Source organism: Lycorma delicatula, chromosome 5 (genome assembly GCF_047948215.1).
Source record: "Lycorma delicatula isolate Av1 chromosome 5, ASM4794821v1, whole genome shotgun sequence".
NCBI classification, from domain to species: Eukaryota; Metazoa; Arthropoda; class Insecta; order Hemiptera; family Fulgoridae; genus Lycorma; species Lycorma delicatula.
The window spans coordinates 124211933-124226728 of NC_134459.1; the positions used below are offsets into that span (position 1 = coordinate 124211933).

At 34.5% G+C, this 14796-nt stretch overlaps 1 protein-coding gene across 2 annotated transcripts in view; it reads left to right on the forward strand.

Annotated features, from left to right (window-relative positions):
• LOC142325346 (uncharacterized) overlaps positions 1-14796 on the forward strand; it is a 336660-nt gene that overhangs the window by 305182 nt on the left and 16682 nt on the right. For both annotated transcript variants that reach the window (XM_075366994.1, XM_075366995.1), the window contains one exon: positions 8626-8779. In XM_075366994.1, the coding sequence (XP_075223109.1) occupies positions 8626-8779 (154 nt within the window). The remainder of the gene's footprint in view (positions 1-8625; positions 8780-14796) is intronic.

Sequence of the window (14796 nt, forward strand, 5' to 3'; positions counted from 1 at the left end):
TATTCTGCGATTAGCAAGCACAATCTCTTAACTTTTTTGACATTTTCATCAAAGATTGATACTAGACTCTCAGACCTCCCATCATCTTCGATATCACCTCGGCCTTCCTGAAAGCGTTTGTAGCACTCATAAACTTGTGGTTGCCACACAGCATCGTCGCCAAAGGCCTTCTTTAACATCTTAAACGTTTTGCTGCACTTAACTCCTCTACAGTATTTACCTTCAAAACATCCCTCTAGTGCCAAATTAATTAAATTTGACGTTATATATATAACGTATTGAATATATGTGAATATATATATATATATATATATATATATATATATATATATATTCAATACATTTCTCTCATCTCTTATTTGACTAAAGCCCTTTTCATTTCATTTTATCAACACATCTAATTTTCAAAATTCACCGATAACACAATTTTAAAATGTTTTTATTTTTTTCTTCCTACCATTTCTATTGTCCACGTTTTGTTATCGTATATTTTCTAATTCTTAGAATTGCATTTGAAAATAGTAAATTTTATAACTTTTATTATATTGAATAATTCTTAATAATGAGTTCATTAAATAGACATTATATTCATTTAGAAGTGGAAGTAGTGAAATAAGCCAAAAAAAGGCCTATTACATCCTGATCCCGCAGGAGAAAGACAGCCAGCCGCCTAGTAACGATTCCGGTCGCTATACAACCCCCACCTTTCATGGCCTTGACGAGTTTTAGCGGAGGTCGTCTTATTGACCCTCTAAATCTGATTACATATCTCAATCGTCAGCTAGGCCTCTGTTAGGATACTACCGGTTCAAATGCCTCGTCGATATTTCCATCGGTGATTTTAGTTTAACCTTTGCCTTCGCTGCGGGACATTTTCACTTTTCTGTCCTACATCGTATAGCCTTTACAACTTTTTAACTGAGAGTCCACGGAAGCGCGATCCCCGCGCCTCACTGTAACATCGAAGAAGATGCTGGGAAATGTATCTTCAAAAGCCCTTTCCAGGATAAATTCCGATCATTTTAATCAGGAAAACTAAAAATCGGATAGAATATTACAGTTGTAGAAACATATTGAAAAGAAGGGATTCTCAAAAAAATTTTTAATGTTATAAAATTGAAAAATTTTTATATACTTATAACAAATTTGTAATTATTTTTAAATAGTCATTTGATTTAGTTTTACAAAATGGACCAAGTTTACCTCATATTCGAGTTAACAAAAAAAAAACATAGGCTTAAAAGTGTTGATAGCTGAAATATTTGGTACTGGAAAAAACATATTTTAATGTATAACAAACATTTTTTCTTTCTTTAGTGAATTTTTATTTATTTACATTTGTGGTTGTTACCAGGTTGTAGATTGTAGATTACGTTTGTCCTAAACACAAATAACTTAAAATATCTTTTAGATACAACAGTTAGCGATGTAAAAAAAAAATTATTAAAATATTAGTAATATTTGTTTCTATACACTGCTTAATTGATGGTATACATTAAAAATTTAAATACTAATATTTTATATATTTTATTCTGTAATTTTAAATGCAGTTAAAACTGATTACTTAATTAAAAATGTACTACAATCTTCAAAAATTCATTCGAATGCTTTTATCGTACACGGATTTACGTAATTGCAATTCGTGTTTACGTCAATTTTTTAATTGATGTAAATTAATAATCTAGTAAATCCATGATAAATAAAACAAATTTACATTAAAATTGATTTAATATTTCATAGTACAATAATAATAATAATAATATTAATTTGTTGTGTCGAATTAATTATTCAATTTTGTTTTGATTAGAGCACTTTTATATAAAACACGTCGTTAGAAACGATATGAAATTAAAGTAACACGTTTGTCTTATACTATGTAACACCAGTGTTAGCTCAATAATATTAAAACCGTTTAAAAATAATCATTTTAAATTTATGAAAAAAGTCTATATTTATTCGCTTTTCTAAAATAAAACTATTATTTAACAATAGAAATTAATTAATTCCCCTTTATTTTATGTCCCCAGTTTTCGTAAATAAATTTTTTTTTCTAATTGGTATATAATAATAATACATTATATAGATCAAGTCAGGAATGGGTAGGTATGTAATTAAGAAAAGTAATTATCTTAGCATTTACCTGAATGGAACAACGAAAATTCTAAAAAACCTTGATCGAAGCAACATCACAAAATGTACCATTAATTATAAAATAAAAGTGGTTAAGGTCTATACTAATAATTAAAAATAAAATAAATATTAAAATTTCACAACTGACTGAAAAAATTAATATTTTTTTTATTTTTATTATTATTATTATTTTTATTATTATTATTATTCGTAAATGTAAGGGGCCTGGCAGAAGCCGGCTCTGCCATAAGTGCGGGATAGGGGAGCATATGACCAAGGAGTGTTCCGCCCCCCTTGGTGCATGCTCTGCCAAGAAAAAGAGGTGAACGCTTCGCAGCTGGCTCCCGCACCTGGAACAAGGGAATTTTAGGTCTTCCGGGCAGCCCTGGAGCAGGCGAAGAGAAGGCTCCGTTAAAATGTTGAACATAGTACAGGCCAACCTTAACAGGAGTCGGCTAGCTGATGACTTGCTGTTGCAGCTAGCCAGAGACAGGCCGATTTGGTGCTGGTCAGCGAGCAGTACCGGGATCGTGACGACTCCCAAGTTTTTAAACGGTTCCGGGTCGAGTCCTGGTAGAAAGGAGGGGGGGGTTTAGTCGGTAGTCTGCTGGTAGTGATTGGATAATACCATCAGCGGGAGCCCGACATTCCTTGTGTAAATGCATTTCCAGCTCCCTCCGCAAAAAAACAATTATTATTTAAAAATTCGTTGAAGTACGAGTATAATATTGTCTTATAGAATAATTTTTATTTTAAATTTTATTTTAAACATATCGTGAAGTTCTTTCAAATGGGTCGGTAATATATTTATTAAAATGCTAATCGAAAAACATTAGAAGACCATTTCTTATTCGCCGAAATTTTATGTCACACACGTGTTACATGTTTCAATTATGTTTGAGACGCATAACCTGGAGTATTTCGTATGTACAAAATATTTTCATGCCATAATTCAAGAAATTATAAAAAAAGTATTTGGGTAAATTTCCGAATTCCACAGAAATTTTCTTCAAGCGAAGCAATCATTTATTTACGTTGTTTCTCTGTATTCCTTTTTGTTGTTTTTATCAAACCTTAGTAAAATGTTTTTTTTCAACTTTCCATGAGCTCGCATTGTTAGCAATTATTTCTCTATATTTCTTTTCTTACGTTTATCGAGACACAGATTTCTCGTCTTAAGAAACGGTGACGGTGAATTTTTTTACAAGTCATTTTTATTTTTAATTAAAATGTATTAATAAGCCGACTTAAAAAACAATCTGCACAAAAAACTATTTCCGATTTTTCTTTAAATTTTGACGGCACAAATTGAAAACAACCGCAAATTATCAATCCTTAATTCTGTTTTTATAATTACCAATCGTTATTTAACTAGTTCTGAATTTTCCTTTGAAATATTTAGTGAATCAATTTATTTTTGTTTATCCTTTTATATATTTTTTCACATTTGTTGTTTCCCCGCCCGCCCCCGGATCCGGACACGCAATTAAACATAAACTCAGCTTCGAGGGTTGCCTTTGCCTCAAACTACCTCGGAAGAACGCAAGGCCCCGACCAGGCAGCCGGAACTCGGTCTTTTTGCATGCCAAACCTCAAATGGAGAGTTCCAGAAGGGAACTCCCCACCGGGACTTCGGTCTTGACGCCTCGCCTCTAGTGAAGAACCCTCACCGGGACTGCGGTCTTACATTCCCCCCCAATGGCATCATAAAGGAGTTCTCACCCGATCATTCAAGCCTCCCACCCCTTTGTGCCTTTATGGAGCTGTCCCACAAAGACACCATGACGTTATTGTGAAGAAACAACTCCTGACGCAGATAGACCCGTCTTGCATCCTCGACCTCCGGACGCATGATCGTACAACTGTAGGATATACATCGAGGCTCCTGCTTACAACCTTTAAGTAAATGGCCGGCCTTACCACACGTAAAACAATGGCCACTTTTATCAGCACCATTACAGAACTTGGCCCTGTGACATGGACTTCAGCATCTAAAGCAGAGTTTGTCGGAGGCACATGTATTTTATTATATTAATTTTATTTTTTATTACTTTCCCAATGAATATTTGGGAAAAAATGGAGATCATGTCAAAAATGGGGTACCGGGTTTTTTGCAAATCTTTACGTCTTACGATCCAACTGGTCCATTTAGACAGTAAAAAGATAACGTATATATATGCGTACGTAGTGGTTGATATGCTGCTCAGCTCCATATGTTAATTATTTTCTTCTTTTTTCACCATATATCTAGTTGCTAAGTACAGGTGATGTTAATATGCATATTTCATTAACATTATTGTATTGTTCACTCACACATTAAAAACAAAGGATATTCATCTCATTTCATTTATACGACACAACAATGTAAAACATAATATAATTAATATCGTAAAAAGTAAACAAATAAATATCAAGTAATCTTTATAAAGTGAATCAGTGCATTTTTTTTTATCCTATGGATTATAGTTGTGGATACTATTAGACTTAATTGCGTGAACACGTAGTACTTCACTGTTTCACATTGCTTTTGGCTTTATATTTCAGGATTGATCTAATCGATTCTTTCCAAATTTGGCTCAAATATTTCTATATATGGGACATTGATCATGTTCATTCTTTTTCAAAATTCGTTCAAAGGGCGGGAATATCTCGAAAAAGAAAGGGAATTTTGATTTTCTTCAGATCCTTTAGGAAGAATTTTACTAAATTTGTTACCTACATTGTATAGATTAGAAATTTTTTTTAAATTTATTCCCCACATCTAAAGATATAGTATTTTGTGCTTTTTTTATTTTTGATCTTAACTTTTTAATTTTTATTAAACAATTTTTTTCATTGTGATTTTAAGGGCAATTAAAATTTAAGTTGTTTCCCGGACCCAAAATAAGAAGGAATCTTTTCATTACTATGATAAAAGTTGTACTTCATTTTTTCAATATTTTTAAACAATTCCTTATTTTTTGTCCCCAAAGAGTAAGGAAGCCCCCAATTCAAAAATTATTTTTTGATTATTTTTATTTTCGGTGCTCCATTGTTCGCCATTGATATATCGACATTTTTCAAAAATTAGTAAATTTTTCTATTTACTTATATTTTTGTTACTTATATTTACTTTAATTTTTCTTGTTACTTATTTTATGAAAATAGAGACTTTTAATGATTGAATTGCAAAGGCTTTCCGGCTTCACCAGAAATTTTCCAATGGAAAAACTGTGTGCTTGAATGCGTAGCCGGATTAGTATATTAATTGTGTAGTCAATAACTTAACTAATTATTTTATCTTGCGATAAAATTAACTTCCATCACAAAATCGTTCTGCTAATTTGAACTGTTCTTTAAATTTTAAACTGTCAAAGCGAGAAAATACTTGCATTGGTAGACATTTAATTTAATTTAATTTATATAATTTCTTATTAAAAATTTATCGTTAAGTTTTCGCAAGTAAAATAAAATTAATTATCATTAGTTAAATTGAGAATTCAAATCGGAACGTAACATAAGTAAATGATATTAATGATTTCACTACCGATTTAAAATTGGTTATTCATATTGTAATATTTATATAAAGAAAGAGAAAATATATGTGCGTGAATGTTTCATAGACAGAGATATATTAAGAGTGAGAGAGAGATAAAGAGTATGTGTGATGCATCCATGTTTGTTATTTATTATATCTTGAAAATTACTACAGCAATTACTAAAGAAAGATTTATTACGATTGCTGAGGATATAATGTAAGCATATAAGAAGATTTAGTAATAAAAAACTTAAGATTACACTGATCGGTTTTTTCACGCTATCGAAAAAGTGTACGTTCGTTTACAATTTACGGTTTACGGTTAAAATAAATATATGTTCCTATCCACCGGATAATCCACTAAGCACAATTAATTGTCCTATAAAGCGTTTCATAAAAAAATTACATAACCCTTATTAATATCCAGTTTCATATTCTAGGTCGAAATCTGTTAATAATAATAAAGCTTAACAAATTATGTGGATATAGTTTGTACGATTGCGTTACTTATGATACTACCAGCGGTGTTGAACAATCGTTTACTCTACACATATTATTTTAATACCATTTTCAATTATGTATTTAGAATTTTCCGTCTTTTGTATATTAACAAAAAATTAATAATTTTAATATTTAGACTCTTTAATTAATGGAATACTTTCCAGTCTAATGAAGGATTTAAAAAATCTGATGCGGACAACATATGACTTCCTTTCACACCTATTAAATTACACACACAACATTTTTTAAAATGAAAAGTACATAAAATTTTATTTCATTAAAAACTGATATTTTTTCATATTTGTTTTTTTTTTTGTTATTATTTAACTATTATTCATCGTAAAATTTTGTTACAATCAGAAGTTAATAATTATTTATATATATTTAAATTTTAAAAAAAACTTACAAAAAAAGGAAATGAAGTCTGATTCGAACCGATGTGCCTTCCCCTAAGATCCAAATATTTCATTAATTAAAGTTTTATTTGGCTATAACACTGGAAACAGTGAAAGTAAGTACCACTTATGACATGTCGTTGAAAAGCTTTCAATGAGGACTTAATACAGTTAAGAAATAGTCCAAAATCCAAATTTTTGGGGTTGTTTGAACACTTTTGGTTCAGTCAATTGCAATCAAAAGGGGAGGTGCACAACTAGATGTTACAACAGTCCTAAGTCCAAAATTTCAACATCCTACAGCTAATCGTTTTTGAGTTATGCGAGATACATACGTACATACAAACTAGTCAAAATGGATTCAGATATGATATAAATCCGTTGAAATCTGGAAACCGAAATTTTTCGCGATCATCCTTTACTTCGTACAAGGAAGTAAAAATGAAATAAAATCTATATTATGTAACAAATAATACAGTTTATTGAATTGTTCGTCAACTTAAACTAAACGAATTGTTAAAAAGTGTCAAACCGAAGGTAATAATAATTATAATAACCCAAAGAAAAATGTGAAAATTGATAAAATTAATAGTAAAATAAAATATAAAATGACTGAATCACATTACAGTACATCAAATTCTTTACTGAATACTATACAACAGTTGAATTTTTATTTAACGCCAGAAGCGGTTGTTAAAAATGTTATTAATGGAAGCTTATTTTATGCGTTATATTTTGTTCAGTCATAAGAATTACCTTAAAGCAAAAAATCTTGAAAACGATCAATTAAAAAAAAACTCTTGTGCCGCAAGAAGACAGACAGACATTATTTTATTTTGTTTCATTTTGAAAAATTATCTATTCATTCTAATATAAAATTTTACAATGAAAACGAATTTAAAAATAAGTAAAAAACAATGAATAAGAAAATTAAAATTAAATTAAAAAAATAACAAATATAAATAATAAAAAAGATAATTATTTTAATGTATTGTAACAAGAAAATTAAAATACAAGAACTAATTTAACAAGAAAAAGTTAAAATTCCGAGGCCCTCACTATTTGGCAGTCAGAAACTCACTGATTTCAGAATACAACGTACTACATACGTTCGATTAACCAGTAGACCCTACGCAAAAATTTACTCATCATTGTGACTGACTGCATAATCACGTATGAAAAATACAACACTTTATAATCTATATAACCCTTAAATAAAAATACATACCCAGTCGTCATGACCCTCAAAGTAGGAAACACTATCTGAATACGACGAACAATTTCGCTAACAATAGATACCTCAGATAAAGAAGCATCAACGTTCCAACTTTCAGCATCGAAACGAACCGTTCTTCTAATTTGTCCCGTTTTAAGTTTTCGACCTTAAATTGAACATAACTCAAAAACGACTCGACAAATCTTCATCAATTTTAAAAATAAAACCAAATCTTCATCAATTGTTTACATGCAAAACTTCAGATGCATTAATAGTATATCTAAATGGTCATGATAATATCTAAATTGTAGTTGTATATCTAAATTTTAATGAAATTGATCAAATAGTTTTGGGAGATTTTTGTCCCACAAAATGTTATACACAGGCCTACAAATATATAAGGTAACCATAATTTAAATGAATGGTATTTTCGTACTCTACATACCCCAACACATAAGGAAAATTTATTTTCACCCCCCCCCCCCCACTCCAACCTTGCGACTGAAAGTTATACCGTACTTTTCTTTGGAAGCTCGGTAAAAAAAATAAACGTGTACATTTTTGTTTTATTTTTTGGAATGACCCTTCAATACTTGAGAATTTTGATTACAAGTCCGCAGATGTAGTTATTTTTATTCTAATTAAAATGTTTTACAAATTTTATTTTAAACATTTACAATACACGGATATAATGTACATCAACTAACAATTCTAAATAGCAACCGATGATATTTTGGTAACAGAAAAATAAAAATTTTATTTCTTTTATTAATGTCAAAATAAATACGATATTTATAATTTGATAAATATTTAAAACTTAAAAAAGTTTAAACCTAATTAAAAATTTCTTGGATTTTCTGTTGCAGTCTTGTAGTGGATGATGTAGATGCCAGAAATGTTGCACATGAAGAAAATCAGAATCAGAATCAAGAAGTATTACATAAATTGCTTAGCGATTCAACTTTAGATTACCGGCCTTTCAGCAAGGAGCAATGTGATGCCCGTATTCGACAAATAAAAGTAAGCAAAGAAATTATATTTTTATTGTATATTTAGGATATCATTTTTATCTATATCTATAATTTGTGTGTTTTTCACAAAGAATTTTTTACGTAAGTGAAATTTTCTTTATAAATTTTTTTTTTTAATTTTATTCTGCTGATTAATTCAGTGGCACTCATTCAGAGATTCTGTGTTCAAGTTTCAATCAAACCTGACACTTTTTTCAAACACGTCTAATAAAATTCATGTCATTATCATACATCAGCAGCTGTTACAGAGTGTTTTTTTCACAACAAAACAGAATCTAAAGGACTTAATTACGTTTGGTTTTATATTCTCGTCTAGATAGCGCTAAAGCAGAGCTGTAATTCTAGAAGGGAAAGTATTACAATCGGTTCAGTTTGGGATATGCAATCTTGACGTTTTGACGCCTAACGAACCCAAAAAACGGGATGGAAATTTTCCGGATGTTAATGTACGTGTGGACTTATGTGTACATAATGGACTTATGTACATGTGTCTGACTCGACGTCAGAGTGTTTGGTTGCTTTGTAACTGGCTCCGTACTTCGGTACTGAAACTGGTTATAGTCTAGTGAATTTAGGAGAAATTTTCGGTCCAGAGGTTTTCTGGAGCTATTGGTATTGTTTTGGTGGTTTTTTGTGAGTGCGCGAGGTAGGTGTGAGTGTTTTTTCGTGTGTTTTACATTTTTAATAGTGTATAAAACTTTGTGTTGAGTTTCAATAAGGTTCAGAGTTGCTTGCTTCTACATTATTATGGATGCAGGTGTTTAATATAAATTGTTATCTATAATTACTTTATATTATTAATAACAATAGCTTACAGTGATAAGCTATTGTGGCTTGAACAGAGTTAAATTTATTTCTTTTGTTTGCGTTATCTCTTGATAAGAGACCTATAAATATAATATTAAGCTACTTTATTATATTAAGACTGTGCGTGTTACTTACTTGTGTATAGTAGTGAGTAAACTATTTACATTTAACTGCATTTGTGTGTGTGTTATTAACATGCAGTGTGTTAGTATATAAATATTTTAATTTATAAGTTACTGGAATAGAAGTCAAGTTTAATCTTGTTATATATAGACTTAGTTTTATTAGTTTTGCTTCTAGTAAGTGACCCCCTGACCACCGTATTGGACCCCCTCCGATTATAGTGAGTGGGGTATCAAGTTAATTGGGATTGAGTGAGAGTTAGATTTTTAATATTTTATAATTTTATCTGCTTTTACTGAATTGTGAGATGGCTGACAAATGTTTTAAACCTAAAAAAACACTGGCTCGTTCCCCTGTTAGGATGGAAGTATCACAGCAGGAACAGTCTGTGAGCCAATTGGAGAGCGTGTCTCCGCAGACTACACCTAGTGTACGGACGGTCCCGCTTCCACAAAGAGACAAGAGAAGGGAGGCCCTTGGTGATAAGCCTCAAAAACGTAAACTAGAGGAGATTGAAGCTAGCACAGTTAGTGATTCTACCGAGGGCACAGACTTTGATCAGTTGATGAAAGAAGTTGGAAATTTAGTGAAATTAGTGCATGAAAGCACTAATACTAAGAAAGAAATTAAAGAATGCGCTTTTAAGATTTTTGAATTAGCTAAAGACTTAGGAACCTCGGTAAGGGCTCTTTATGAGCTCTCACATCCGAAGCAATGTAATGAGATTCCGAGTCAGACTGAATTGTCACACCAAAGTCAAGTAGTGAACATAATGGCGGATATAACATCGGACGATGATCTGATACGCCTCCTATATAGGAAATGGCCTATTGATTTATTGCAGCGTCTTGTACAACTAGAAGAATATCCAAGGAGGGTGACACGTGTCATTTTCATGACATTGTGAAAAATAAAAGCGTTCAAGAATCTAGGAGGTACCAAGCGAAACCAGGTGAAATTAAGCAAGATATCTCTACTATAATGTGTAGTGATGCTTCTACGATTCAATTTATGCGATATACAATATTTTATGACTCATCGGAGCATGAGGAGCCATTACTCAAGACGATATTAGCTGCCTTGAAAAGAGTTGTAAGTAGTTCTGCAGTGCCGACTTTCGTTCTTCCTGGAGGCAAATTCGGGACAAGCTTACGTAAGATTATATTGTACTTGCTTCGTCAACAGGAGGGAAACATTAAGATTTATGTCCGACCAGGAGAAGGACTGCGTCAAGAAGTAAAACAGGTCTTAAGAACTACACCCGCGGTAACTGATAGCGGTACTGTTATTGTTAAAGCGCAGGGAAGATCCTACGCGGATTTATTACGGACTGTCAAGTCTTCGGTGTCACAAGAAGAAATGGGTGATATTTTCTCACTAAAGAAAGGTGTAAATGATGATTTATATATTCGGGTCCAAGGTTCAACGAAAGCTGCCGAGCTGAAAACGTTATTGAAAACCAAGGCGGCAGATCTTAAAATTGATCTCAGGTCACGTGAAAGCAGGCGGACGGTGGTACATGTTAAGGACATAGCCATGGATACAACAGAAGAAGAAATAACCACTGCGTTATCGCGAGTACTCGGTGAGGATGAAGACTTTAAATTATCGTCAATAAGACAAGCTTACGGTGAAACTAAAAACGTCACCGTAATCACGAACTTCCGGGCCGCAAAAAAATTAACGGAAAGACGGGTTCGCATCGGCTGGGTTCATTGTGGAGCGTACATAAGAGAACCGGAAGAAAGATGTTTTAGATGTTGGTCTTTCGGCCACGTCTCTGCGACCTGCAAGGGTGTGGACCGTACGCAACTGTGCTTCGGGTGTGGAAAAGCGGGTCATCACAGAGCACAATGTAAAGACCTGACAACGTGCATGCTATGTGGTAAGGAGGTCCACAGGACCGGTCGGTGTACTGTTGCAAAATAAGATTTCTACAAATCAATTGCAATAGGAGCCGACAGTCATTGGCTTTATCGTGGGACACCGCTTTGACGGAGCGCTCAGGCGTCATTTTTGTGTCAGAACCTCCTTATGATCTTACTTCTGGAACAGGATGGCTAGTGGATACGACAACGACAGCAGCTATTGGTTTTCCGATGTCTGGGATCCCTATAATTAGCAGTGGCAGCAGTGACGGTTTTATATGGGCCGACCTCAGTGAAATCGTGGTATTTTCTTGCTACAATTCTCCAAATGCGGGAATAGATAATTTTGTAGTATTCCTAGAAAATCTTGCAGGAGAAGTTATGAGGCATAGAGGTCGTAAGGTCTTAATCGCTGGAGACTTTAACGCCAAAAGTCCCAAATTTGCGGGAACTGTAAACAGTCTAAGAGGGCCTCACCTGAGTGAGTATGTTAATACACTAGGGCTGACGTGTATAAACGGTGAAGATATGACGTTCCGTAGACGAATGACGTGTTCGGCAATAGATTTAGCCTTTACAACGAGTACTGATATTAACGACTTCTTTGATTGGAGGATTATTAATAAAGAGAGTTTATCGGACCATCTATTTATAGCAATTGAGTTCCGATCCAGGGAAATTCGTGTAATGTCGGGAAGGCTGATCTCTCCAACAAAGGATGCTTACGGTTTAGGGACAGAATAATCCTAAGACTTGCTGGCGATATGTCCCCCGAAGACTTTGTGGAACAAGTTCAAGAGGAATGCGGAAAAGCGGGGGTCTTAGTTTATCCCCGGAGGCAGCAACATGCTTACTGGTGGTTGCCTGATTTGGAACAACTACGGAAGGCAGCATGGAAAGCAAGAAGAGCCTACCAAAGATCGGGTAGGCAGAATGTTAGATTAAGGGATGCTGCGCGTGAGGTATACGTGGAAGCAAGGAATGCATATAATGCATCAATTAAAAGGGCTAAAGCCAGTTGCTGGAAGCGACTGTGTCAAGATATAGATGCTGATCCATGGGGCAGGGGTTTTAAAATTGTTATCAACAAGTTAGGGAAGAGATTACCTGGCTTAACAGACGATAAGATCCATCGTGTTGTTAAGGAATTATTTCCTCAGCAAGCGGACCCTATTCGGGAAGAGATTGTGGATAATAACTTTGAACTTCTTGACGCTAGTGAGCTATTAATGGCGGCGAAAAGACTGAAGCTACATAAGGGACTCGGGCCAGATGGCATTCCAGCCGAGATAATCAGAATATTAGCAGAGAGGATGCCTGCAGAGCTTCTTAATATCATGAATAAGATCCTGAGAGATGGTTGTATTTCAATGCAATGGAAAGAGTCCAGGTTGGCCCTTGTCAAGAAACCGGGGACCGATTACTTACAAGTAGCATATAGACCTATATACATGATCAATAACATCTGCAAACTCCTAGAGAGATTATTGGAATTGCGGCTGAAAAATGCGATTGTAGAACATGGTGGCCTTTCTAACGCACAGTTTGGTTTCCGTAAGGGGCGTTCTACGGTGGGTGCTGTTAAGACAGTTATGCGTCTGGTGGACGAAGCGGCATCGGGTACTTGGCGCACTAGGAAGATACCAATTGTGATATTGCTTGATGTGAGCAATGCTTTTAATTCGCTGAAATGGGATGCGATCCTACAAGCGTTGAGAGATTTACCTGCAGGATAGGTTTGTTGTTTGTCACCAGGGTAGATCCTGCTTCCGCTTCAAAGTGACGTGTGGAGTGCCTCAAGGCTCTGTCTTGGGGCCACTCCTTTGGAATCTGGTCTATGACGGAATTCTCGGGCTGAGTTATTCTCTGGGTGTTTTCCCAGTGGCTTTTGCTGACGACCTGGCCTTGGTTGTTACTGGAAAAACTGAAGTAGAGGTATTGGAGAAGGCAAACGTAGCGATACGAATGGCAGAAGTCTGGATGTCCACTAAAGGCTTAAAACTTTCGCATGGTAAAACAAAATACGTAGTCATGACAGGCCGTAGGAGAATATCTGACATCCTAATCCGAGTAGGGGGTAATCTTGTCCAGCAACAGACTTCAGCCAAATATTTAGGGATCTGGCTTGACTAGAGGAGGAGTTTTACGGCACACGTGAATGAAATACGTAAACGCGCTGAATGCACGGTCAAAAATCTTAGCAGATTACTCGGTAATATGACTGGATCCAGAACTGCGAAGAGTAAGATTTACGCTCACGTAGTTAATTCCATCTTACTTTACGGTATACAAGTCTGGGAAAGAGCTCTGCGTGCCGACAAGAACAGAAGAGCCCTTGAAGGAATTCAACGGCGCATGGGCTTAAGAGTGATATGCGCATATTCTTCAGTCTCCAGGCAGTACTCGTAATTGCAGGAGTTCCTCCGCTTAAACAACTGGCGGAGATGCGAGTGAATATAGCACGTGGACAACCTTCTAAAGAAGCATATGAAGAGATGCTGCGTAATTGGCAACATCGTTGGGATGTAGCCAACACGGGACGATGGACACATCGTTTGATACCTTTGATCCGACCATGGATAGAAAGGAAGTCGGGGACATAAATTACTGGATAACGCAATTTTTTACAGGGCATGGGTCGTTCAGGTCCTATTTATGTGCAAGACTAAGGGTAGATAACAACAACTCTCCTTACTGTGGGGCATATGATTCCCCTGAACATGTAGTATTTGAATGTAACCGTTGGACTGAAAGCAGGCAATCCTGTGTAAGACGTATAGGGCCATTATCTACGGAGAATGTGGTGGATAAAATGCTACTTAACGAGGATAACTTTAATGTGATCTCGTCGTTTATAACCGCAGTTATAAAGAAGAAAGATGAGGAAGCTCGTCAAGAAGAAACCGCTCGCTGATGACGGCTTGTCGTAGGTGGGATTTCCGTTTGTCAATATTTGAGAGAATGGGCAATATTGAGATATAGCTTAAAAGAGGAAATTGTTTGTTGTTGAGAGGAAGCTGATGATGGAGCTCTGGTTTGTAGGTTTTATCGGATAAGTGGTGAAGGAACGTATAGATTCTTAAACTTTGTGTTTCTTATATTATAAGATGGCACAGGCATATTATTTTTGCAAGTTTATAAAAATTTGTTAAAAGATACTGAAAACTGTCATAAGGTAACTGTTTGTTGTTGACGGGTAATTTAAGGT